Source organism: Cervus canadensis, chromosome 9, assembly GCF_019320065.1.
Source record: "Cervus canadensis isolate Bull #8, Minnesota chromosome 9, ASM1932006v1, whole genome shotgun sequence".
In the NCBI taxonomy this organism is placed as follows: domain Eukaryota; kingdom Metazoa; phylum Chordata; class Mammalia; order Artiodactyla; family Cervidae; genus Cervus; species Cervus canadensis.
In genome coordinates this window covers 38,297,889-38,324,757 of record NC_057394.1, presented here as the reverse complement: position 1 = coordinate 38,324,757, position 26,869 = coordinate 38,297,889, and the positions used below count along the sequence as shown (strand labels likewise).

At 36.0% G+C, this 26,869-nt stretch overlaps 1 protein-coding gene across 8 annotated transcripts in view; it reads right to left on the bottom strand.

Moving 5' to 3' along the window:
- The window catches only part of KLF12 (Kruppel like factor 12), a 521,123-nt gene that overhangs the window by 151,520 nt on the left and 342,734 nt on the right, over positions 1–26,869 (bottom strand). For 6 of the 8 annotated variants that reach the window (XM_043477481.1, XM_043477486.1, XM_043477485.1 and 3 more), the window contains one exon: positions 2,640–3,186. In XM_043477481.1, coding sequence (XP_043333416.1) covers positions 2,640–3,186 — 547 coding nt within the window. Of the gene's footprint in view, positions 1–2,639; positions 3,187–7,492; positions 7,634–23,279; positions 23,309–26,869 lie in introns of those variants that run through there. The other 2 variants (XM_043477488.1, XM_043477489.1) reach the window with 2 other exon arrangements.

Genomic DNA, 26,869 nt, shown 5'->3' with positions numbered 1-26,869 from the left:
TTATATTTCCAATTATCTTCAAAGATATATCATGTTTTATTTGCATTTTATACTGAAGAAAATGAAGATTAGTGAGGTTAAATAACTTTGCCCAGTCCAAAGCTGGAAGTGAGGGAACTAGGATTCTAAACTAAACTCCTAGTGAGGGAACTAGGATTCTAAACTCATGCATCCTTGATCCCAAATTTCATGCTATTAATGTCCATATCATATTTAGTGTGTTGATGATTATATGTTTATTCCTGACATGAGAAAACTGCTGAATACAAACACTGTATGGAACTAACAAAAGTATTCATGTGGAGGACAAACTATAGCATGAGTCTTAATACACTTCTTCTACAAAGATAAATTTTTCAGAAAATTAAATTTTGGCAGTAAACTTTAAATAAAAGTAATCTCTCTCATAAAATGATAATGGCAAGTAAAGGAGATATCTGTTTCCATCATGAATGCACCAAAATTGTTTTTTAAAAAAAGGTCATGAACAGTGTTAAAATCCTTATCAATCATCTCCACAATAAAAGCAATAGCTTTCATAAGTGATATTGCACAAAGATTGGATTCTATGGTAGACACATATATAAAATAATGTAATATACAAGGTTATATTTTTTCTAATTGCTAATTCTTAAAATATTTAAAGCATATCTGTAAATTATAAATAAAATAAATACCTAATGTGATCTTTAATTATGTTACTGTTATTCAAATTGATTAGCTCATTTGGATTAGAAATAATAGTAATATCAAAGAAGGTTTTATATACTACTGTGGGCAGGAATCCTTTAGAAGAAATGCGGTAGACATCATAGTCAACAAAAGAGTCTGAAATGCAGTACTTGGATGAAATCGCAAAAACAACAGAATGATGTCTGTTCATTTCCAAGTCAAGCCATTCAATGTCACAGTAATCCAAGTTTATGCCCTGACAAGTAACACTAAAGAAGCTGAAGCTGAGCAGTTCTATGAAGACCTACAAGACCTTCTAGAACTAACACCCAAAAAAGATGTCTTTTTCATTATAGCGGACTGGAATGCAAAAGTTGGAAGTCAGGAAACACCTGGAGTAACAGGCAAATTTGGCCTTAGAGTACGGAACGAAGCAAGGCATCACCAACTCAATGGACATGGGTCTGGGTGAACTCTGGGAGTTGGTGATGGACAGGGAGGCCTGGTGTGCTGCAGTTCATGGGGTTGCAAAAAGTCAGACACGACTAAGTGACTGAACTGAACTGAAAGAAGGTTTGACTCAAATAAAATCTATGTAGAGATTCCCTTCTTCCTCTTTGTTTCCTAGTTCACAAAGATAGTGGTGAGACTAGTTCCTGGCTATTGTCATAATAGCACCAAAAATACAAAATGGTTGTCAGGTAAGCATAGTATCTGGATCTCAAGTTTGCAGTCTAAACCTCTGACTGTTGTAAACCATGAGATTTTGCACTTGGTAAAATTAAAAAGGTGCAATCTGTCATGTGCTATGAAGAAACTTACTGGAGATAAAATAGTAACTTGCAAAAGATGAATGCACAATTTTGTATGTTTGCAAAAATTCTCCAAGTTCATGATCAAATATTATTCCTATGCACTGAATCCTACCTTTTACAAGAACCAAAACAACTATCTTTACTAGCATTTTACACAAAGGCAATGTTTTATGTGTTCATCCATCATATTTTAATTATGGCCTTGGCAGTAATATGGTATTCAAAGCAAAATGTACTACAACCTAAGTCTTAATCCATCATTATTTCTAGACTCTGAAGATGAAACAAATGCATATGAGTTGATGATTATAGGCATTTTACATTTCTATAGAAAGGTGGCTATTTTTTTAGATTTACAGAAAGGGAAATATCAACAACATTATGTTATTACAATTCCTTTGACTTAAAAATAGAAAAAAAAAGAACTTAGAAGAAGAAAAATAACTTCATGAGCAGCTATCATATATAATTAATTTGATGTTATTACATAAATTCATGTAACAAAGTATCTTTCTGCTTCTAATCTCCAGAAGGAAATATTAATACTGCATTTTGAATTATTTCTATCACAGAAGCTTCCTGTTATTTAAAATAATAACTTAGACTTATATGAAGATAAGAACTCTAACCATATGATGCATTTCTAGCCGAACACCTAACTTTAGAGTTATTTTAATGGCAACTTAATTTACAAATTACTCAAAAGTGAATGAACAGATACCAAGCATTAGAACTTCATGTCATTTTATATTATTGCCAGACAAATAAGTTCTGGTCTGAACAACAGAAGGAAGAAACATCTTGATATACTTTTTAAAATTTTCATAATTGTTAATCTCTAGGAGGGATTCACAACTCACAAGCAGTGATGCTGACTATAGACTGTCCTTCCTATGAAGGTAAACATTATTTTGCAAATTTACATATGTGAATTCTGACATCATATGACTTGATACATAAAAATTTGGACTGAGTAATTCTGAGACATAACCTATATGAATATGAGGTTAGTTTCTACTAAACCATGCTCTACTCACAGGAGCGGACCAGTTGTTCCTCTGTGTCACTGTGCACAGAACTTCTCAGTTGTAACTTCCTTGCATAAGTTACTGCTAGTGGTAAAATAAAGCAAGGCTCGCTTGTGTCTCTTACCTTTGCCATGGCTTCTCCCATCCTCCAAAAGTGGTACTACGATAGTGTTGTTCACATTGCCAGGTGACCGCACAGCTGTGTAGACAACAGGCACCGACTGGACCACCACGGGGATGCGGTGAACGTGACTCAGTTTGTTAGACTGTAAATTCATGGGACTTGAAGGCGGAACAGGATGGATAATGTGCAAAAACTGCTGGCCTCCCACACCAGAGGCAGAGGCAACAAGGGGCCCTGGAGTTAATACTGTCGACGAAGATGATGCTGAAGATACTGATGTTATAACAGTCGGGGATGAGGCTGGACGGCTAGAGGACGATGAGGAGGTTGAAGTTGAAGAAGGTGAGGAGGCGGACGCTGTCATGGAAACTGGGGAGGATGAAACGGCTGTAGGGGATGTCCTGGCTTTGTTGATGGACAAGTCCACTGGCTCAGTTTGTGTCTGGAAGTGATCTACGGATAATGAGTCCTCCGGGGGTTCCCCTTTCACATTATTTAGCAACAGGGGAACAGCTTCCATATCGGGGTACTTGTGGACGTTTGGAGACTGTGGGGAGAAAAATGGAACATATTTATCTCCATTAATCACATCCTTTAATAGATGTACCATGTATGACTTGAATGTTTATTAATTTTTCTCTTATTGCTGTGGAACATTAATTCACTCTCCAAGTATCTGAGATACTGATCTGTGACAGTCATCATAATTAAAGACGAGACAAAGGTACAACAAGACAGTTGGCAGAGCAACAGACATAATTGTTAAAATCCAGGGAAATAAGTGCACTATGGAGAAGAAAAAAGGCCACGGGAACCTAAAAATGAACAGTGATTTTACATAAAACCTTCTAAAAGACAAGTTCAGAGTACAAAGTATTTTCTTTTGCTGTTGTTCAGTCATCCAGTCATGGCCAACTCTTTGTGACTCCATGGACTAAGCATGGGGTCTTCAGTTGTAGTTATACTGTCTTCTTAAAATATTATATATACAACTAAAGTTATAAACATTCATTTTGTTGGTCTGACCCATCACTACACTTATGAGTTTTAGTTTCCATTAGTTATAAATTAATGGAAACTTTGATTAGATAACCTTAAATATCCTTTCCAGCTCTAAAATTCTATGTTTTCATGATTCTAACCCTTACTCAATACTATTATAGGAGACCTGGCAACAACATGGGAGAAACTCATTACAACATTTCAGCTTTCATATTTGGACAAATATCCACCATACTGTTCTCGTTTTGAGCATTAAAACAGGGCACAAAATTCTCCAACTTCCCACACTCAATTACGAAAGTATTCAATACAAATCATTTCTAATAACTGGATTATAACTTAGCTCTTAACAATGAAAAAGATTTTCTCAAAATAATATACAGAAATTCCACAACAGACATTTTTAGGAAATAATAATTTTAGGAAAAAACTTGTTCTATAAATTTTAAATTGCCTACACTTATGTTGTTGAAGACAATGGTAACAATTCTGTCCAAGTTTGTTTTCATTTCTTTCAAATTTTAATGAGCAAAATTTAATAATAATAATAGGAACAACAAACAATAATAATAAAGAATCCGAGATTCCACCCAAACTAATGGGCTCAGTGTGTTATTACTGAGCATAAATATAATTTACTTGTACAGTTATTCACTCATAAATTCAAGAAATATTTATTAAATGCCTATTTCCAAGGCCTAAAATGGCCTCCAAACTAGTCTGTGTCTGTGTAGCCTTAACAGAGAGTTAAGACTATAATGGATTATTTTTGGTTATATATAATCTGACCAGGCTAACAGGGACATTGTTGTTCTATTACATGAAGATCAAAAATTCTTTTTTTTCAGCTTCATTATGGTATGAGAACAACAATGCCTAAAATTATATTAAATTGGCTCATTTCATTCTTTAATAAAAGATTTGGTTCGCTATTGCTCTCAAACTTGAGCGTACACTTAAAAGAACAAAACATGCTTCTTCAAATCTTTCTTTATAGAATATAAATTATAGCTCCATTCAGAAACTACAATAGTGCATGGGCATTTTATTTAGCAACAATGAGAAAAGAAAAGAAATAAGCTAAACAATAGTACCAGAACAACTAAAAAGGAAAATGAGTTGATGTTTTATTTTTTTCTTCTAAGTTAACATGGTTACTTACCCGCAAAAAGATAACTAGAAAATATCAAAATGAACCATCCAAAATATATACTGCATAAAATTTTAAATGACAAGATTTCATGTGCTGAAATTGAGACATAAGAACTTAAATATTCTCAGATGTTAAGAAACAAAGGAAAACAAAAATAAATGTCATAAATAGAGCGACTTTTATAAAAAGCTAATAGCATTACCTATTCTTCTAACAAGAAGAGGATTTCAATTTGTACCAGTATTATCATTTGATGTCTTTGCAGAACAAGGTAGAATGTTTCTTATTAGTGTGTTATACCCATACAAGAATTCTTTGTTGAGGCTGCTTTCATAAAATATCCCAATTGGTTTGTCATTAAAGTTGTAAAATATATCATTAAGCACATACTATCAAACATGGTTTGCTTTCGAATGTAGTCTTGAGATTAACTTCTCTCTTTTACTATATTAGAGAGCTCCAAAATTCTAATTTTGGAGATAGTGATTAATTTCCATCACAAACCTCTTCATAACTATACCTGGACATAAAGTTTCAGCATAGGTTTAAAAACCCAAGTCTAACATATAATTCATCATTGCAGAAAACTCTTCGTAAAGTAAATTAAAGAGTACTTTAGCAGACTATGACAATACAGTTGGTAGATTTGGAGCTTATAGTGCAAGTAGATGGCTTCTGAGGCATCAAGCTTCAATGAGCTTTGCAAACTGCTTAGACTTCTGTATATTATGAACACAAGTCTATATTTTGTAGGTAATATAGCTTAATCTCTCACTAAAAGAATTTACTCCTTATTGCTTTTTAAAAATAGAAGAATGTTCCTCTGGTAATTCTGTTGCATACACCAGAAAGCTAAGAAGACCTAATACTAAGAGCCCCGTATTGTTACGTGTGTCAGTCAGTCATGTCCGACTCTTTTGTGAACCCACGGACTGTAGCCCGCCAGGCTCCTCTGTCCATGGAATTCTCCAGGCAAGAATACTGGGCTGGGTTGCCATGCCCTCCTCCAGAGGATTGTCCTGATCCAGGGATCGAGCCCAGGTCTCCTGCAGTGCAGGTGAATTCTTTACCATCTGAGTCGCCAGGGAAGCCGCTAAGAACCCTAGGTGCGTTCAAATCCTTGATAACTACACAGCTTTTACATAAGCTCAAACCACAATATAGAAAATGATGAAAAAAAATCAGGAAGGATCAACCAAACCTTTGGATGACAGACATATCTAATTTGGGAACGTTAGACACATTATGCATGAATTTAAACATCACAGAGGCATATACTGGTTCCTATTTCATATGTAGCAGATGAAACACAGCCAGCACATCTGAAAGCAATGCTTTATCAGTACAAAGAGGACAAAACCCTCATCATACCATTCAACTATTTACAGTGTTGACATAATATCATATTCTCATGGCCCTTACCAATCACTTCTCCTGTGATAATGTGGCCAGTAAACCATCCATAATTCCAGCTTCAAGCTGCACATACACACACATAAGACCAGCAATACTATATAAATAAGTTTCCCAAACAGTGTATGCGCACTCCTCCTTTTAGGAAAGAGAAAAGACCTGAAAGGTTTGATCCTGAAATTGTTATTAGAAATTAAATTTCTTGGATTTTAGAAAGTGCCGGAAATGCATTGACCAAGAGATACAAATTCATAAACATGTAACTGTAGGGAGGCCATGGGAGAGTAGCCAAGAGAAAGAAAGAAAGCTGGAGAAAAACCAACTAAGAAGTCCTGAGAGCAGTTAGAAATGAAAGGACTTGAGAAATCCTACGCAGATTTCAGAAAGAGAGAAAAGATATGGATGGTTATGTGACCAGGAAACAGCATCTAAGAGGCAAAGACACTGAGAAAAAAACAGAAATCACAAAGAAAAGTTTTATGCCCAATTAGGAAAAGAAAATTTTGTAAAAAAAAAAAAGAACAATGAAAGGATTTCATACTAAAATTTTGCCCTTGGTCTCTAACTATTCCATTCTAGATACAACACTGATGGACAATTCTTGCAGCAACATCCATCCATTAAGCACTGCTGCTGTTTTGTTATTTGTTTGTTTTAAATAAAAGCCCATTAAGATCTCTGTTTGGGGGAAACGTCTAGCTGAATTTTTGCTGCTGATGACCCTGGTGGGGAAAACATGATCAGACACATATGATTCAATATATTCAATATATATTCAATATTATCAACAGAAACAGAATTCCTTCTAAAGATGTGAAGATAACAGGGCACCCTGCATTTTACGTCAAGGAGAATGAGAATTACTTTCACTTTCCAAAAAATGAAGTAATATTTTGGAGGGGGGTCCACAATAATTTCTTCACCTCTCATTCTTTAAGAAATAAATGCATAAATATCCACAAGTCTGGTAAATGTAACAATCTACTTCATAAGAAGGTATGAAAACTGAAAGATAATATACATAGGATTATACTGCTGTATCATATTGTTTCTTCAAGAGTCTGAAAGTCAGTTTGATTCAAAATAATTCACTCAATAAAGTACAATGCACAATATTCCGGTAAACATATTCCTTTCAGCGAGATGAGGATTACATGTGAGCTGTTCTAATCAGATCACCTTTTTCCTAAATAAATGTTTTAAATTCTAACTTCAGCTTTAGGCATTTTGTTGAGTGAATATAAAAATGTATCTAAAACTTCCTATATGTGAGTATTCACAGTACCTGCTGTGTTTCCCAAAGTCAGCCACTAGCATCAGATGAATCTCATTACAGTCCTCAAGTCAGTTCTTTTGCCGTGTATTGATATTTAGATCACCTGGTAATTTTGCAATACCACTTCTGGGCATACACACCGAGGAAACCAGATCTGAAACAGACACGTGCACCCCAATGTTCATCGCAGCACTGTTTATAATAGCCAGGACGTGGAAGCAACCTAAATGCCCATCAGCAGACAAATGGATAAGGAAGCTGTGGTGCATATACACCATGGAATATTACTCAGCCATTAAAAAGAATTCATTTGAATCAGTTCTAATGAGATGGATGAAACTGGAGCCCATTATACAGAGTGAAGTAAGCCAGAAAGATAAAGAACATTACAGCATACTAACACATATATATGGAATTTAGAAAGATGGTAATGATAACCCTATATGCAAAACAGAAAAAGAGACACAGATGTACAGAACAGACTTTTGGACTCTGTGGGAGAAGGCGAGGGTGGGATGTTTTGAGAGAACAGCATCGAAACATGTATATTATCTATGGTGAAACAGATCACCAGCCCAGGTTGGATGCATGAGACAAGTGCTCGGGCCTGGTGCACTGGGAAGACCCAGAGGGATCGGGTAGAGAGGGAGGTGGGAGGGGGGATCGGGATGGGGAACACATGTAAATCCATGGCTGATTCATGTCAATGTATGACAAAACCCACTACAATATTGTAAAGTAATTAGCCTCCAACTAATAAAAATAAATGAAAAAAAGGAAAAAGGAAAAAAAAATACCTGGACAACACCTCATCTTTGGAAACCCCTCCAGAGACTCCTATGTGTAGTCATGGTTGAGGAACACTTGGGTAATATTCTGCTATATGTCCTCCAAGATTTATAAGCTAACTCTCATCTTTAATGGCACCAGGGATTTATGTCTAGAGAAGATTAGACATTACACATACACATACACACATGCACACACACACTGATTTAGTTGCTCAGTCGTGTCCAACTCTTTGCCACCCTCCTTCTCTGTCTATGGGATTTCCCAGGCAAGAATACCGGAGTGGACTGCCATTTCCTTCTCTAGGGGATCTTTCCAACCCAGGGATCAAACTGAGGTCTCCTGCTTTGTAGGCGGATTCTTCACCAACTGAGCCACCAGGGAAGCCCACACACAGGGATATACACAAAAAAGATGCGTCAAACCATCTATCTATTCATCCCCCACTCTATGCCTCTATTCATCCAGCCAACCAGTAAGCTAGCAAGAATTTAAATAGATTATGTTTAAGTTTACCTTTATAACTTTTTGAGAAATCACTTCAAGGGAGTGTTTAGAAAAGATTGTAGAGTGACTTGCCTAGTATATAGTTCATGACTTCATGGTTATATAGCCTGTTATGTGGTTATCATAGAAAGATAATTTGATTTGGACATAAAATACTTGAATTCATGACCTGCCCTGTTGTGAGCTATACAATCTTGGTATTATCATTAAAAATTCTCTGCTGCTGCTGCTGCTAAGTCACTTCAGTCATGTCCGACTCTGTGCAACCCCATAGACGGCAGCCCACCAGGCTCCCCCATTCCTGGGATTACCCAGGCAAGAACACTGGAGTGGGTTGCCGTTTCCTTCTCCAATGCATGAAAGTGAAAAATGAAAGTGAAGTCGTTCAATTGTGTCTGACTCTTCGTAACCCCATGGACTGCAGCCTACTAGGCTCCTCCATCCGTGGGGTTTTCCAGGCAAGGGTACTGGAATGGGAGTCTCCCTCACTGACCTTCAAATCCATCATGTCGTTAACCAAGTCTTCATCTTGGTTACTGATAACGACGGACAGCTCTAGGCCTGAGTTTATCCAAGAGTAATACTAATTCCAAACTCATAAAATTGTTGTAAAGACTGAATGAAGGGCATTAAGTGCTTTTAAGTAATACTAAGACTAGGGGACAGAAATCATGAGCTTCCTTTTTTAGAACTAAAATTCCAAACAGAACCTAATCTATTATTGTCACTCTCAGAGTGACTTGACTTACAGAACTCAGCATAAGAGATATTCTAATGCAGGGCTACATAATGCAGCCACTGTAGGGATGCTCTGTTCGCTAAACAACCTAATGTATATTATAAAAGTAGCTGAACGTGTCAAGATATTGTAAGCACTTTTACATTCCACATAAGATTTTAAATACACATTCATCAACATACAGAAGACAGTCATTTGACACTGTTTAATTTTTTTTTTCTTTTTTAGCTTCATTAGGCCTGTAGGATGATCATGTAACAGTTGATGGAATACATTTTAATTGACTGGCTTTATCTCTCAGTTGCACAATATAAATATCCTCTATCAATCCATAAATCAGTTTGAATCCATTATGACAATAATACATAAATAGATTAAAATAACTGTTTAGGGATGTCAGCCATTGTTTAACAGTCTCATCATGAGATGAAACTGCTGAGAAACAACTGTTTCTTGTGTCGCAGTAGACAATCAGTTTATGTACGGTTCACTGTCTGACTTGGTGAGTAGTTGAATATGCACTTTTCACGGGAGGTGCTTTTGCTGTAAGGATCAGGAAACTCAAACAGGGGCTCTGCATCAGCCTAAAGGGGTGGGGTGGGGAGGGAGATGGGAGGGAGGTTCAAAAGGCAGGGGGTGTATGTATACCTATGGCTGATTAATGGTGAGGCTTGACAGAAAACAGCAAAATTCTGTAAAGCAATTATCCTTCAATAAAAAATAAATTAATTAAAAAAAAAGAAGCTTCCTATGCATTTCACATAAAAAGGGAATAAACTATGACTCCATATACTATTTTATTGAGTTTTTAAGTTATACTGCACTATCTTAAATGCAAATACACTTTAATTAAAGTGCTGAATTCCTCTTTTTACATGAAATGCACAACAGGTATACATTTTAGTTTTCCTTATTAGTATATGAAATGTTAAAAATATGAGCACCATGCTTAAAGCAAGCAACATGCTCAACTCTGGCCATCTTTGCCCTCAGTGTGAAAGGCACCAAACATCAATTTGTGAAAAAGCATGAACTTCACTTTCCTCTCTACTGTGTTATTTTACTAAAAAGGAAAGCCTGTTTTTCAAGATTTGTCTTGCATATGCCCTAACAATCATCATTCACACTGCTTTCAAGCCCAGTGATTTTTCTTCTTTACTCTACATGTTCAAGGGCAAACTCTTAAACACAACTGCTATGAAAGTGTGACTTTAGAAAACTGACCAAGAAAGAAATTAAAGCAGAGTATATACTCAAAAAAGGAAAGACAAATTATATTTTTTTCAAATAGCATGGACAAGAGAATAAAAGGAAACAAGTAGAAATCTTTTACATTTACAATCTGGAAGTTGGTTTCCAAAGTATTGACTGAGATAAAGGGGAAGATATTTCAATGAATATTTAATTCAACTACTTTATCTCAATCTCTCAAGTGTCAATTTAAGAAATGATTGATTCCCTAAGAAAATTCAGAACATATGCATAACATAATGGACTCTCTGTGATTTTACATTTATGTTTTTATGCTTTCCTATTCAAATTGCAAATATGCTGGCCCTTTTTAAAAGATTCAATACACACATTTAAATTTACCCTAAAGTTTCCTTATTTCCTAGTTATTATATTTTTCCATGAGTTATTTATTTCCCAGAACCTTCCTGAATCTTATCATTTACCCAAAGCAACCAGAATTTATGTTAACAGTTGACTGCACATCTGAAATTCTAGTTTAGGACTTATGTGTTGTAAAGCTGGGATCAAACCTGAGTTCAGGAGGCTTCTCCTAAAGGGTGGTAGATGACAGAAGCAATTCTATTCTATCTGTGCATTTTTTAAAAAAATTAATAGCATATGTTCCTAGGCAATGAAAAGACTGACAAACATGTTTGGATATGAACATGATGTGCAACATGTAAATTAATCCTACTTTGTACGACCACATAAACAGTGAACACTCAAACACATTTGTTGGATGAAAATATTTATGCTCAATATATTAAATCCCACTTAAATCCCATTTAACTGGTCAAATGAGGTAAAGAAATAGTGCCACCATAAGAAGTGTCCAAAAAGGCAGTGTAAGAAGTTAGTTTTGCTCCTATTTTCCTGCAATTACTGTTAAACTGAACTTCAGAAAACCATGCAAATACATGTTAAAATAAATTATATGAGTCCAACTCTATGACATTTTGGAAAAGACAAAACTACAGAGACAGTAAAAAGATCAGTGGTTGCCAGGGGCTTGGGGGACAGGATGGAAGGGATGAAAAGGAGAACCACAGGGAATTTTTAGGGCAATGAAACTCTTCTGTATGTTACTGCAATGGTGGTTACATGTCACTATGCATTTATCAAAACCCACAGAAGTGTACAACACAAAGAATTAACCTTAATGTAAACCATGGACTATACCTAATAATGAATCAATACAGGTTCATTAAATCATTACATCCAACAAATACATTACGCTAATGCAAGCCTCTATATAAAGGAAACTGTGAAAGAGTGGGGTGAGTATATGGAATTCTTAAGTACACTCTGCCAAATTATTCTGAAAGTAATGAATCTCTACCAAAAAAGTAAAGCCCACTACTTATTTAAAATTAATTTGAATTCAATGTAAGATTCAATTTTATCTATTATTTTATTTACAATTCTTTGTAAAATTAATAAACCAAAATTACTATAATACTTGCAATGTTTTAAAAAAGGGTTAACTCTTATAGGCTTATCTTTACTATATCACGGTTTTTTTTTTTGTTCTTTTGTTTTTAAAAGAGTATTATTATTCAGTGACTGATTTAAGACACTGAAGTTTTACCATACAAGACAAGAAAGCATATCTTATAGACTTTTAGGAATAAAAAGTTCATTTGAATCTTCACCCTAAACCACAGACTTATTCAAGTGCCTGAGGCAAATGTTCTGTGCTAGTTACATATTTTAAAATATGCAAAATGTTTACCATTCTCAAACAGATTAATCTTGTCTGCTACCAGATGGACCTTGCTTTTGATTTCACAAAACATTCACCACAAGAGTTATTTCTGTAAGGCTATTTCAAAGTACTGGAAAACATCAAATTTCAGACTGGTAAATGACCTCAGAGAAGCAGAGACACCCAATGATACAACTGCAAACCATAACACATTACAAACCTAAAGAGCAGTAACACACTTTTTATGTAAAGGGTGCTATATTTGCAAAATGTAGGTTTTATTTTTTGGCTATTTAAAGCAAGCAAGTAGTTAAGAGAAGCCAGACATGCTTCCCTGCTTACAGAAAATGCCTTTAAAGAGAGCCACAGACAAGCCAAAGAAGACTAATGGCAAAGCTGAGAGAAATCCATTTTTTTCCACCCACCCCTGAGGTCAGAGGGAGCAACAACAGGAAAGTGGCAGAAGCAGAAAAGCAATAGTGTTTAAGTGCTCCCCCTACAAATCAGCAAAATGCACTCATGCAAACTAACTTTTCTAGCTTCATATTTTGGCTTCCTGGTAAATGGAATATAGATGCACGCAGGTCTTTCTAAGGCTATGAAAGGGTGAGACTGTCCAAAGGTTTTCTGAAGCGGTCCCTCATTAAGCTGTGACTGCCACGAGGCACACAGAGGCGTACATAATTAATATGTCTACGTGGAGAATTAACTATACACGTCAAGCCCCTGTTGATTTCATCCATCAAATGAGCATCTGAGCAAAAGAGGAGAAGGGGCAGACTAGAGCTTCAGGGAAGATGAAGGCAGAACAGGAAGACAGAACAGAGGAAGACTGATCTGACTGAAAAAAAGAGAAGTTGCCAGCGGAGGAGACTCCTGCTAACCAGGTGTGATTGACAGAGACGGGAAATCTAAGCTCGGCACTCCTCCTGGCTGGGACAGAGCATTAAAAGAAACACAGATTTTTTTTAAATGATACTAGTAATGCTGACAAGGACGTAGTAAAGGGACATTCTATTCTGTTGCAGGACAACAGTGTAAGTGTCAGATACACACTTTCAGGAATGCTAGTGAGTGAAGTCTCAAGAGTCGTTAAATACCTTAAAACAAGTAATAACATTTTAAAGACTGATATAAATGAACTTATTTACAAAACAGAGACAGGCTCACAGATTTCAAAAAAAAATAAACTTATGGTTACCAAAGGGGAAATGTGGAAGGAGGGATAAATATGGAGCTTGGGATTAACGTACATACAGTATATATATAAATGGATTACCCGCAAGGATCTACTGCATAGCACAAGGAACTCTACTCAATACTGCGGAATAATCTATATGGGGAAAGAATCTGAGAAGGAATGAACATGCTTATAACTGAACCACTATGCTATACACCTGAAACCAACACAAGAGTGTGAATCAACCACGCTGAGGTGCACCCAACTCTGCAACTCCATGGACTGTAGTCTACAGCCTCCCTCTGTCCATGGGATGCTCCAGGCAAGAATACTGGAGTCGGTTGCCATTTCCTTCTCCAGGGAATCTTCTCATCCCAGGAAACAAACCCAAATCTCCTGTGTTGGCAGGTGGAATCTTTACCACTGAGCCACCAGGGAAGCCCATCAACCTATATGAAAGTGAAAGTGAAAGTCGCTCAGTCATGTCCAGCTCTTTGTGACCCCACGGACTATACAGTCCATGGAATTCTCTAGGCCAGAATGGGTAGGGTAGCCTTTCCCTTCTCCAGGGGATCTTCCCAAGCCAGGGATCAAAGCCAGGTCTCCCGCATTGCAGGTGGATTCTTGCCCAGCTGAGTCACCAGGGAAACCCGAGAATACTGGAGTGGGTAGCCTATCCCTTCTCCAGCGGATCTTCCCGACCCAGGAATCAAACCAGGGTCTCCTGTATTGCAGGAGGATTCTTCACCAACTGAGCTATCAGGGAAGCCCCATAGCCACCTATATAACCTGCAATAAAACTAAGAAAAGAGTTAAATATAACTGGTAACTATTAATAAAAGTCTGCATTTGCAGTAACCCAAGTGGGTTAAAACTATGAATTATTCTGGAAATCCCAAGCTGCTACATCATAGTTTATCTGGAAAACATTTTCAACCTTGAGAAACTAATGTCAACAATTATATATCAATGTTTGGATACTACAAAGTTTTGTATGTTTTTGATGAAAAGCTTTCACTCAATCAATATTTAGTGATCACCACTACATAATCAGTACAGCACTGTCAAAATTCTGAGGATACTACAAAAGGATTTTCTCCTTTGCCACTATAGAAGCAATTGTTACCCAACCCAGAGATTTAAAGAGAGACTTATCACTTTTTTGTGAACTACATTCGGAAAACATGAAATGTATAAACAATGGGGAATGTTTCGACCTTGTGCTATAAAGAATGGAAAGCATTAAAAAGGAATTTGAGAAAACAAAATTGTGCTCTTTAAATTGACAAGTAAACATTCAAATAAGTATTATTTGATCCTGAGATCATAAAATAGTTAATTCAATACTAATTAATTGTAAAAGCAATATTAATGATTGCTTTTTTTTAAATGCAGAAAAACTAAATATACTTAAAATTTACTACATGCTACCTGGTAAAATTTTTCTCCAGTTTTATTAAAAAACACATCCTCCCAGAAGTTGAAAGAACAATGCAATGTGGATCTGTGATCTAAACCTGAGAGTGACTCCTAAGACTGAATTTACCTTCCATGCTGTCCTAGGGAGCCTTGAGAAGGCAAAGTCAGTGAGGACTTACGTCTTTGAGAAATTTTTTTCCTGCAGTTCATGTGAAATTAATATTTGGCAAATATAAAAACATATAAAAATGAGCACTGCCTAGAAGCTGTATGGTAGGCACCAGCTCACTTTCCCAATATATCCAACACACAACAAATTTAACGGCATGAGGCAGTTATTACAATGTCTATTTCATGTTTATTTCCTATTTGTTTCCATATTAAGTTTTGGGCTTCCATGGAGGCTCAGACAGTAAAGAATCTGCCTACAATGCAGGAGGCAGGGGTTCAATTCCTGGGTCAGGAAGATCCCCTGGAGAAGAAATGGCAACCCCCTCCACTATTCTTGATAATCACAACTGGAAAAATCATTTGTAACTTAGGAACACCATCCTGTATTTGGTGCTCTGGCCACACTGTATGTGATGTAAGTTTCAAAGAAATGAGGAAAGATGGGGGGATAAAATGAAAAAAACAAACAAACATCTAATTAGATTTGTAACCAATACATTAGAAATACCAGTGAAAAAAGTCAGCTCACCATCTATTGTAACTTCTTTTGTTCCTTTTCTTGTAAACCAAACACTCAGAAATGAAAGAAAAAAAAAACGCTTTATGTTTGACCAAAGATGTATGTTCCCCAATAAAAGCAGCTGAAATTCAGTAAAGGGAAAACTAAGTGAGAGGGAACGTGGTTTTGTAAAAAAGAGTACTTGTCTGAGTTCCAGTTAAAGTTCTATTTTATGTAACCAGGTTACTCTCTTCCTTTAATTTCTAATAAAAAATGACTCTAATTATGCCTTTGCACACTTATCTGTTATCACCTGACCTTTACCAGATTCCACCGGTCCTGATGAGACATCACTCTTCTGTGCTTCCAAAGCACTCTGAGGTTTCTGTCTGTTCTCTAACCAGGCACTGAGCCCATTCAAAACACCACTTTTATACAGTTCTTTCATCACCCAGCATGTATCAGCGTCCCTAGTACAAGTCCCATTTGCTCTCTAAAGCCCTCACTAACTTTAAACTTGAATAAATCTATAAAATTACCCCATCTTGGAAACTTAACAAACAGTAAATATACTTATTAACTTAATTATAACATATAAAAATTGGTGTTTCAAGTTTCCAACTGTCCATTCCTTCATTTAAAAAATTGACTGATTGCCATTTTATTAATTTCTCTCACTACCAAACAATTTCACCGATGTATCTGACATTCTTTTTTACAACTAAAGAAGTAGTTCACTGTAGGCAGTTTTTCCCATAGGGTACAGAGCACCGAGTGAGTGTCTGAAGACATTTCTGATCATCACAACTGAGGGGCAAGGGTAATAGGCCAGTTTCTGCAACAAAGACTTAAGTTGAACATGGCTGAGGTTGAGAAATGACGTACTAAGCTACCATTGCTCTTCTTCCATCATTTACCCTCTACTGTCCTATTTTGCATATTTAAGAAAAAATTGGTTCCTTTGTTTTCCTCTCATTTTTCCCTCCTCAACTTTCTCCATATGCATTAATCATGTAAATCGATCTATACAGTTAAAATATTAGTATGTTCATCTCTGTGGGCAAGTGGGTATGGTTTCTGTATTAATATGAATGCCAGTTAGCATGTGTACACTCCTCTGACTTTTACCATACAGTACATGTAAAAATTAAAGGAGGGTGTGTGTGTGTGTGTGTGTGTGTGTGTGTGTGTGCGTGTGTGCGTGCGTGCGCGCCCGCGCACATGCGCTCACTGGGTGTGTAATGTATACAATGAGAATATGCACAAAAATTAACTTGAGGAGTTTATGATCTACATATGTGGATGTGTGTATATGTATATGTGTGTTTATAGGCTTTGATTTTACATGTACTTATTGTTTACCTCTCATACTTGTGCTTAGGTGCATAAATGGAAGAATACAGATATATTTGCTTTTTGTAAAAGTCAAGTGGGGCTGGGGTTGACTCAAAGAGTTTAAGTAATAAGTTCAGTTGATGATTTAAGCTGCATTCATTAAGCATGTGTCTTTCCAGGGCGGCTTCTGGTATCACCCAAAAGATGGCTAGGAAGTCCTGGTAGCTCAGCAATAAAGAATCCAGCTGCCACTGCAAGAGATGCAGGTTTCGATTTCTGGGGCAGGAAGATCCTCTGGAGAAGAAAATGGCAACCCACTCCAGTATTCTTACCTAAGAAATCCCATGGACAGAGGAGCTTGGTAGGGGCCAAGGGGTCATCCATGGGGTCACACAAGAGTCAGAGCTGACTTAGAGACTAAACAACAACAACAAAATGATGGCTACTGCCAGCTCTGTCTAGACTTCAAACTTGAATCACCTGCACCATGTATAAACAGGGGGGGGGTCGCAAAGAGTCGGACATGACTTAGCGACTGAATGATAACAATACTTACAGACATGTGAATATTCATTGTGATATATACATTTAATCCTCACATCCCAATATAGGGAACTATTATTAGTTACAATTTACAGATATAAAATAGACACTCAAAGAGGTTAAAAAAAGTGCCAGTGGTACTTCAATGGTAAGTGGCAATGTCAAGACACAGTTTTGCATGGTGTCTGACAACAAACCCCAACTGCAATAAAACACTGATCTCCACACCTGAGTCTATACCACATGCCTCCAGGGGATCAGCAAAGACTGAAGTCACTGTAATCACTGCCATAGGACATTCTCCTTTTACTTCATGCAATTCAAAGATGACTGTGTTTCATAAAGAAGAAGGGAGCAAAAAGGTTAAGTAAAAGCTCTCATGGACTTCACAAACATCTATTATTAATAGAATTATTTTTCCTTCATTAGTTTCCTCATAATGGCTCTAAGAAAACAACAACTGCACATTATTCAATTATGTATTACTGAATAAATAAGTAAAAGAAAAGAATCAGGCACATTAATCACCTTTTTGATTGAAATAATAGAACTTTAATTCCCCTGAGATAAAGTTACTCTGTGTTTTGGCTTTAAATAATGCCTGTGATGAAATCTCAAATTCATTATTAAACAAATAAGCAAACTCATATTTACATAGTTCATTTTCTCCTTACCATCAGTACTTTCAGCTGCAGTAAAATAACCAATGTTCAATTATCTACAGTCTTATAAGGGATCGCTATCTAAGTAATCCCAAATGACAGATAATCCAAAACGCATTTATGTTGGGTTTTAAATTCATTATATGATTCCAGCAGATTTACTGCCATAATTATATTCTCTTTCTCAAGCTCATATTAAAATTCATTTGTATTTCTTGAGCACAAGCCAACTGACAGCAGAAGGGAGGATCCCAGATACACGCGAGATGACAAAAGGAAGTTGATTTGCTATTAGCATTTTCTTCCCGAAGATAATTGACATGAAAACAATCAAGAGTTTTTTGTGAAACTGCATTTCATATTAAATGTCTTATATGATTAAATAAAAAGGATATATTTTAACACCATAGCAGGGGAATAAAGGTCATGGACTATGAACATTAATAGACTTAGGTTCATACCCCAGCTCTGCCCCAGGTATGTAACTACAAGCAAGTTGCTTATCTTCTAAACTTCATTTCCTCACTAACAAATGGTATTTATATTTTTACCTACATTTAAAAGGAGTTCTGAAGATGACATTATTTTTTTTTTCATTTATTTGTATTATTTGGAGGCTAATTACTTTATAATATTGTAGTGGTTTTTGCCACACATTGACATGAATCAGCCATGGATTTACATGTGTTCCCCATCCCCATCCCCTCTCCCGCCTCCCTCCCCATCCCATCCCTCTGGGTCATCCCAGTGCACCAGCCCCGAGCACTTGGAAGATGACATTATTGAATGTACACTGCCTGACACAAAGTACTCAACTAAAGTTGTGTTCATATTTTTTGGTTATAGCTATTATTCGATCTATTTTACTCTAGAGCTAAAATCAGAGATAACTATTATATACCTGATAGTCTCTATCAGTTAAGCTTCCATAAAATGTCACTGCCATGATTATTCAATATACTATATTAGCACACTGTAGGGTCAAGTGTTAAAATTTCTTCATAATCTTTCTGCAGAAGACGGTTGGACATATTTAAGATCTAACTATCAAAAACACTTGGAATATACTAGAAATGCACGACTTAAAAAGTTTTAAACTTTTGAGGCCACATACATATGTCAAAACTTTTAGGATTCTAGGAAGGCAAATAGTACATGGCCAAGAGGGTTTGGAGTGGAACTGCCTTCTCACAGTAATATTTCTGCAGTAAAGCAAAGGAGCATTTGCACTGAGCGTTAGAAATAAAAACTATAAATATTCGCACATTGGTTTAGTCCAGGTTTTAATTGTAAATGAGTTTTTCAACTGTTAAGTTTTCAGAACTTTTAAATGATATTATGAAACTGGATTAAATGATACCAAAAAATCATTTCTATATTTTTTTCATTAAAGTTGTGCTATGTATCACAGAGTTAAAGGGTAAGATAATTAAGGACTGAAAATATCCTTCTCTTGGTTTGAATAACTTGGTGCTGGATAATTTCTTGCAAATGTAACTCTAAACTGTAATTCAAACTTGAATCATTATTCCTTAATTTTATAAAGAATATGGCAGACATTCTGATTCATAAAAAGTTACATGTAGGTGGCATTATCCATTTCCCCTTTATTTCAATTATGAACTGATTTCTTTCATAGCTATGCTTTACTGGTTAGCTGGATTAAATTACTAGATTTGAGTTTTAATGAGCTGTTACATTTTTTGATACTTTCCCTAGTCAGTAGATGATATAGAACATAAGCAATACCATATGAAAAGGCGCTGGGGTCTGAAGGGAAATCATTGATTTACATTTTATCTTCCGACAAATACACATAAACCATACCATACTACAAACTCCCCAAATGAACAGTAAGGATAACATTTTGATGTATATTTGTAAAAGATCGAAGGAAAGGGTTTATTTATACCACTTACTGACACAGAATATACTTACTATGAGTAAAGGAACACATTACTGGCTATAAGTCTAACCAGAAGGATTTTAAGATAAAAGGAGTTCAGAAATTAGTGTGGAAAGGCAGAACTTACTGAAAATTCTATTCAACAGGAAGATTAATCAACATAAAGTTCACCATTCAACTTGTGCTAAATTTTCTGGAATACCTGACATGAGAAGTTCACAGAGAAATGATGGGATAAAAGTGCAATAAAAGGGTTATATAAAGAAAGACCATAAGAATAAGGATTATGAAGATTTAATGCTGACAACTCTGCATAGGCTGGTAGAGAGCGATAGTTTTCAATTCAATATAAATGGTGGTGGTTTAGTCACTGTCATGTCTGACTCTCTTGCAACCCCATGGACTGTAGCCCTCCAAGTTTCTTTATCCATGGGATTTCCCAGGCTAGAATACTAGAGTGGGTTGCCATTTCCTTCACCATGGGTTCTTCCCAACTCAGGGATCAAACCTTGGGTCTCCTGCATTGCAGGCAGATCCTTTACTGATTGAGCTACCAGGAAAGCACATAATTAAGAATGAACAGCTTTAAAAGCTTCAGTTTCCAAGTATAGTATATGTATAGGGACAATCATCATAGAAAATATATGATGAAAAACACATTATAAAAATAAAATAATTAAAAATAATTATAGGAAAATAGAATCTACAAATAAAAGCAAATGTTGAGGTCAACTTGACAGGTGAATTTTAAACATAACTTTGTGCATCTTATTAGGATAAAAAAGTAATACTGAAGTAGCTCTATAGATCATATTCTCTCAAAAGTGGATTGCATATATTTCTCAGCATTGTTTCATACTATGTATTAAAATGCAAAACTTTTTCATGAGGAGGTTCATGGTGATGAAGTGATGAGACAGAAAATAATCTAAAATAACCAAGGTAATTTATAACAGACAAAATGTGGGAAAAGGGCTAAATTTCATTTCAGCAAAGGCAGAACAGCTTGTGTAAGACTAACTAGACTTCTAGGAACAATAAAAGAACATGCATTACACTTCAAAAAGTGAAATTTTAAGACACTGAGCAGCTAAAGTAACTAAGATTTAAAGGTCTAAGATCCAAGAAAGAAAACAACAAGAGATGCTATCATTCTAACTACTTTACTTCTCTTTTGAGACATAATCACATGTTTAATAGTCCCTTAAATACTACAAAATATTGAAGGAGAGTATTCCACACCTCTTAAAACTAAAAGAAGACAAATACACAATAAAAATGCACTGGCGATTCAGAATTTTTGGAGTTATCAAATACAGACTTTCAAAAAAAAAGTAGTAACATACTTAAGAGATGAAAAGTTTACTCCAAAACTGGAATCTAATGTGCATGCATGTGCGCGCACACACACACACACACACAAATTATAAATTCTTGAAGAAAGAAGGACAATATTTGACAAGAGAATTACTTTTCAACAAAAATGATGAAAGTCAGAAAACTATGAAAGTTATTTTAAATTGCTGAATGGAAAAAAAAAAAAACAACTGGCAACTCTATTTTTCTATCAAAAATCAAGGCAAAATAAAGGCATTTTCAATAAAAACAGGGAATTTTTAGACAGCAGAACCATACAAAAATAAATACAAAAGAAAATTCCTCAGGCCCACAGAAAACAATCATATAAAAACATGGAAATACTCAAAAAAAGAGCATCGAGAAAAAGAAAAAGGTAAATACATGTAAATCTAATTGAATAATGACCATATATCAATAATAATAGCAATAGTACTTCATTGAGGTTTAAATGTAGCACACATAAGGAGATGGATGAAAATGAAAGTCTCTCAGTCGTGTCCAACTCTTTGTGACCCCATGAACTATACAGTGCATGGAATTCTCCAGGCAAGAATACTGGAGTGGGTAGCTGTTCCCTTCTGCGGATCTTTCCAACCCAGGGATTGAACCCAGGTCTCCCTCATTGCAGTGGGACTCTTTCCCAGCTGAGCCACCAGGGAAGCCCAAGAATACTGGAGTGGGTAGTCTATTCCTTCTGCACGGGATCTTCCCAACCCAGGAACTGAACCCAGTTCTCTTGCACTGCAGGCAGATTCTCTACCAGCTGAGCCCCTGGGGAAGCTCAATGGATGTGGCTATCCATATCCAGGATATACAGAAGGAGATGGACATATAGAGCAAAAATATCCCCAAATATTCACTATGTCTAGATATAAGTACAAGTATTACTCTATGGTGGACATTAGTATGTAAAAAATGCACTCTGAAAAAGCTATTAAAGATAATAAAGGTTCATGAGTACTTGGGAAGTTCTGTTAAAACTGGGGATATATCAAGTGCATTTTTCAAAGTTGATCAACTAAGGTATGTTTGTTAACTGTACTGTTTTTCTTGGTTTTCTATAGACTATACCCCTTTTCTTTCTTCTTCTTTTTTTTTTTGTCTCCTTTACTTGTCACCTTTTGAGAAACGTGTGCTAAGATCTCACACGATTTTTATGGGTCTTTCTACTTCTCATTTTAGTCCCTTATTTCTATGTTTTTAAAGGCTATTTTTCGGGTAGTTACAAATTGAGAACAATTATATGTATTTCTGTTTGAGAAGCTGTTTTTCCAAAATTTGACATAGGGTAAGCTGTAAAGTAGTCTTAATAATTCCAAAAGGTTAAAATTATTTAGCATATTTCCTCTGACCATAGTGGAATAAGGCTAGGTATCAATTACAAAAGATACTTAGAAAATTGTAAAACACTAAGAAATTAAGCAGTATACCTAAAGTCATCCCATTGGTTGAAAAATTACTTACAACAAAAAAATAGAAAATATTTTGAGTCACATAAGAATAAAAATATGGTATGGGTAACCTGTGGGATAAAGACAAGCTGTGATCAGAAGAAAACTTATGTACTTAAAACATAATTATAAAGAAAAAATGGTTTATAATCAATTATCTAAGCATTTACCTAAAGAAGTTAGAAAAAGAAAAGCAAGTTTATCCTAAAGGATAGGAAAAAAATAATGAGTGTGATTAATTAAATAGAAAACAAATGCACAACAGAGAACATAAACAAAATTTATTCTCAAAACTTACCATTGCAATAAACCAATAAATCAATAAACCTGGAGCAAAAATAATAGAGAAGAGGCAGTCATTACCAATATCAGGTTTGAGAAAAACATAAGCCTACAGACATTAAAGACATAGTAAGAGAATGGAGAATGTCAGAACAGATTTATGCTGACAGATTTTAAAATTCTGATAAAATAGAGAAATTGTTTAGTAAGTATAATTCATCAAAACTGATGCAAGAAAAAATGGAAAATCTGAAATGCCCTTTCAGAAACTGATTTAACCATCTTCTGATTTACAACCTTTCTAGGCCCAGATTTTGCTTCATGAATTCATTATTTCAAACAAATTATGAAATAGTTAAATAATAACCCAAATCATGTGCAAAATCTTCTAGAATTAAAAAAAAAGGAAAATATTTTGAATGTTTTTTTATGAGGATGGCATACCTATGATCAAAAACCTAACAAAATGTGAAAACAGGCACAACTAAGCTCTAGTTTTAGAAGCCAACATAGTCATTATTATTGAGGTAGTGTAAGGCTGTGATGAAACATGAATAGGGCATGTAAATTACTCTTTTTTGATGTAGGTGGTAGTTACATGTCTGTGTTCACTTACTGAAAATTCAACAAACACCACATATAATTTGTGCCCTTTTCTGTGTGTATGCTATACATTATATTTAAAAGAAGACACATACTTAAAAAAAAGGAGTCAAATCCTTAGAACAGACCTTACTATTGGTTAACATTAATCCATAAAACATTGTATGTGAACTGTCCAAAGAATGAAGTTGTTATTTAAATACTTAAACATTTATTCTGAACCAAAATAACTTTTTTTCTGTTTGCAGCACTTTAAAAATTTCAGCTTTCTTAAGTTCACCCCTCCACTACTCTTTCTTTTCTAAAGTTTACAAACTTCAAAAAAAATTCCCTTTCTCCACAGCTTGCGATCATTTTGCCATCAGCAAGTGGTTCTCTGTTCTTATTCACAACCTAATTAGAGCATCATAAGTTTCATCTCAATGCCTCCTTTTTCATCTTTCAAGAAAAAATAAATGAATAATTGTACAAGTCATAGATTTACCAGAGGCCCTAACAATACAGTCTAATAATATTGTACTTATATAAGTTAGACAACTTACACATTATATCAGTTTTACAAAAACATTGTGAAGAACATGTCAACACAAATTTGGTTCCATTCTATAGCCCTCACTTTTCAAATGTTCCCCATTTTGAATCCACAGCTTGCTTTTTATTCTGGTACAGAGGAAAGATATTTTCAAATGCACTCAGAGGTAACTAACTGCTAAGAGTGTGTATGTGTATGGGCGTGTGTGTGTGTGTGTGTGTGTGTGTGTAGATTAGTGGTCTTAAACACATTCTTAAAGTGATCCTTTGTTCTCAGGCCTATATGATCATTCAGCTTCATGAAATGCATAATGCCAGAACATTTGCCTTCAGAGCTCTGAGGATTTATGTAGAAAAAAACAGAAGGTTAAAGTAGAAATTAGTGTAAAGGGATGATCACTGACAATAATCCAAAATTAGCTATTAATACAATGAGGACTTCCCTCTAAATACTGCCATCTCTTTTATCCTTCAAATGTACTTTTTCCCCCTATGCCAGCCAGTCTGTCTTCTCCAGATTTTTCACTCCCTTGTTGATAATCTTTTTTTACCCTCTCTGGTATCACCTTCATCCTAAAGATAGACTCTTTAGGGAACTAGGGAAAAACCATATTCAGCATTTTATGCACTATATAAACAAATATAAAACAGAATACTGTACTAGAAGTGTTTAGTTTTTGCTTATCATCAATTACTACTGTTTCCTTACATCTCCCTGAAACACAGGGGCTAGAGCAATAAGCTTTCTTAAAGAACAAGGTTCTAGATTCTGCCAGGAAGGTACCCTTATGCAAGCAGTGGAAGCTGGATGTGAGCTGAAGCTGTGGCTGCTAGCAATGTTCAACACTGAAGGGTTGAATTATTTGTCTGAAAACCGTTTGTGTCTTAGGAGTAACGGCAAGAGTGGTGGCTTACCTATCTCTACTTTTCAGCTATGAATGGTGTGTCCTGAAAACAATGGTAGAGAGGCAAACCCACCTTCAGCCACTCCCTCTCTCCAGTGAATTACATAAACATCTAATTCTCTAGGTTAAACTGCTAGCTGCTCAAAATTCCACTCAATTCCAAGAGCATTACTGTGTTAAAATCTAACTGATTTATAACTATTATTTATAACAGCTAGGTGGTTGGAAAAAAAGATATGCATATGGATAAGGGGGGTTAAAATGCAGTTACCCAGCATCAAACATGAATTTTAGATTCTTTAATACAGCACAAATGATAACCTTTGATAATCTTTGACAGTCCCACAGCCACCTCTCATATCCCTCCACTCTTCTGTCTCAAATTGCACGTAGTTTTCTTACACTGTCAAAAATTCTGGGACCCTTCACACATTCAGTTACCTCTGAAGAGAAGTACACAATTCTCTCCCAAACACTTTTTCTCTATCCTCTACTTTTTCTAACTTCTAGATACCTCTAAAATGAAATTCAGGTGTGTCCCCTCATCCAGGAAGTTTCTCTGACACTCAGTCTAGTCCAATTAGCAGCTTTTTCTTCCTGTCCATCCATTTTTTCCACTTACTTTGCTGTACTAAAATTACCTGCCCATGTATGTCGCAGAAGGCAATGGCAACCCACTCCAGTACTCTTGCCTGGAAAATCCGGAGGAGCCTGGTGGGCTGCAGTGCATGGGGTCGCTAAGAGTCGGACACGACTGAGTGACTTCACTTTCACTTTTCATTTTCATGCATTGGAGAAGGAGATGGCAACCCACTCCAGTGTTCTTGCCTGGAGAATCCCAGGGATGGGGAAGCCTGGTGGGCTGCCGTCTATGGGGTCACAGAGAGTCGGACACGACTGACGCGACTTAGCAGCAGCCCATATAAGTGTCCTTCTTAGAATATTGTGAGATCCTTTCAGTGTGGGACTACATTCAAAAAATATTTGTCAAATGAATAAAAGAGAGAACAATTCTATATTTTTCATTGCTCTAACAGTGTGAAGAGGCTAACTGTATCAGTTTAACGAAATCCCTCATTCGGTAGAGTCGAAGTTTACATTTTTTACAGGGTTCAGTTTTTAAAGGGAATGAAAAAAATCGATGGAATGGATTACATTAGGGCTTGAGTCAAAGCAAGATTTCCCAGAGAAACTTCTGATTCTCGTGGTAAACTATTTCTCTAATGTAGAAGACTATATACTTAGGTCCTGCTCCCTATAAAAAAGGAAGTAATTGAACCTATTTGCAGGACAGCAGTGGAGGGCTTCCCCGCTGGCTCAGCTGGTAAAGAATCCACCTGCAATGCAGGATACCCTAGTTCGATTCCCAGGTCAGGAAGACTGGCTGGAGAAAGGATAGGGTACTCACGCCAGTATTCCTGGGCTTCCCTGGTGGCTCAGTCGGTAAAGAATCCGCCTGCAAAGTGGGAAACCTGGGTTCGATCCCTGGGTTGGGAAGATCCCCTGGAGACGGGAACAGCTACCCACTCCAGTATTCTGGCCTGGAGAATTCCTTGGACTATACAGT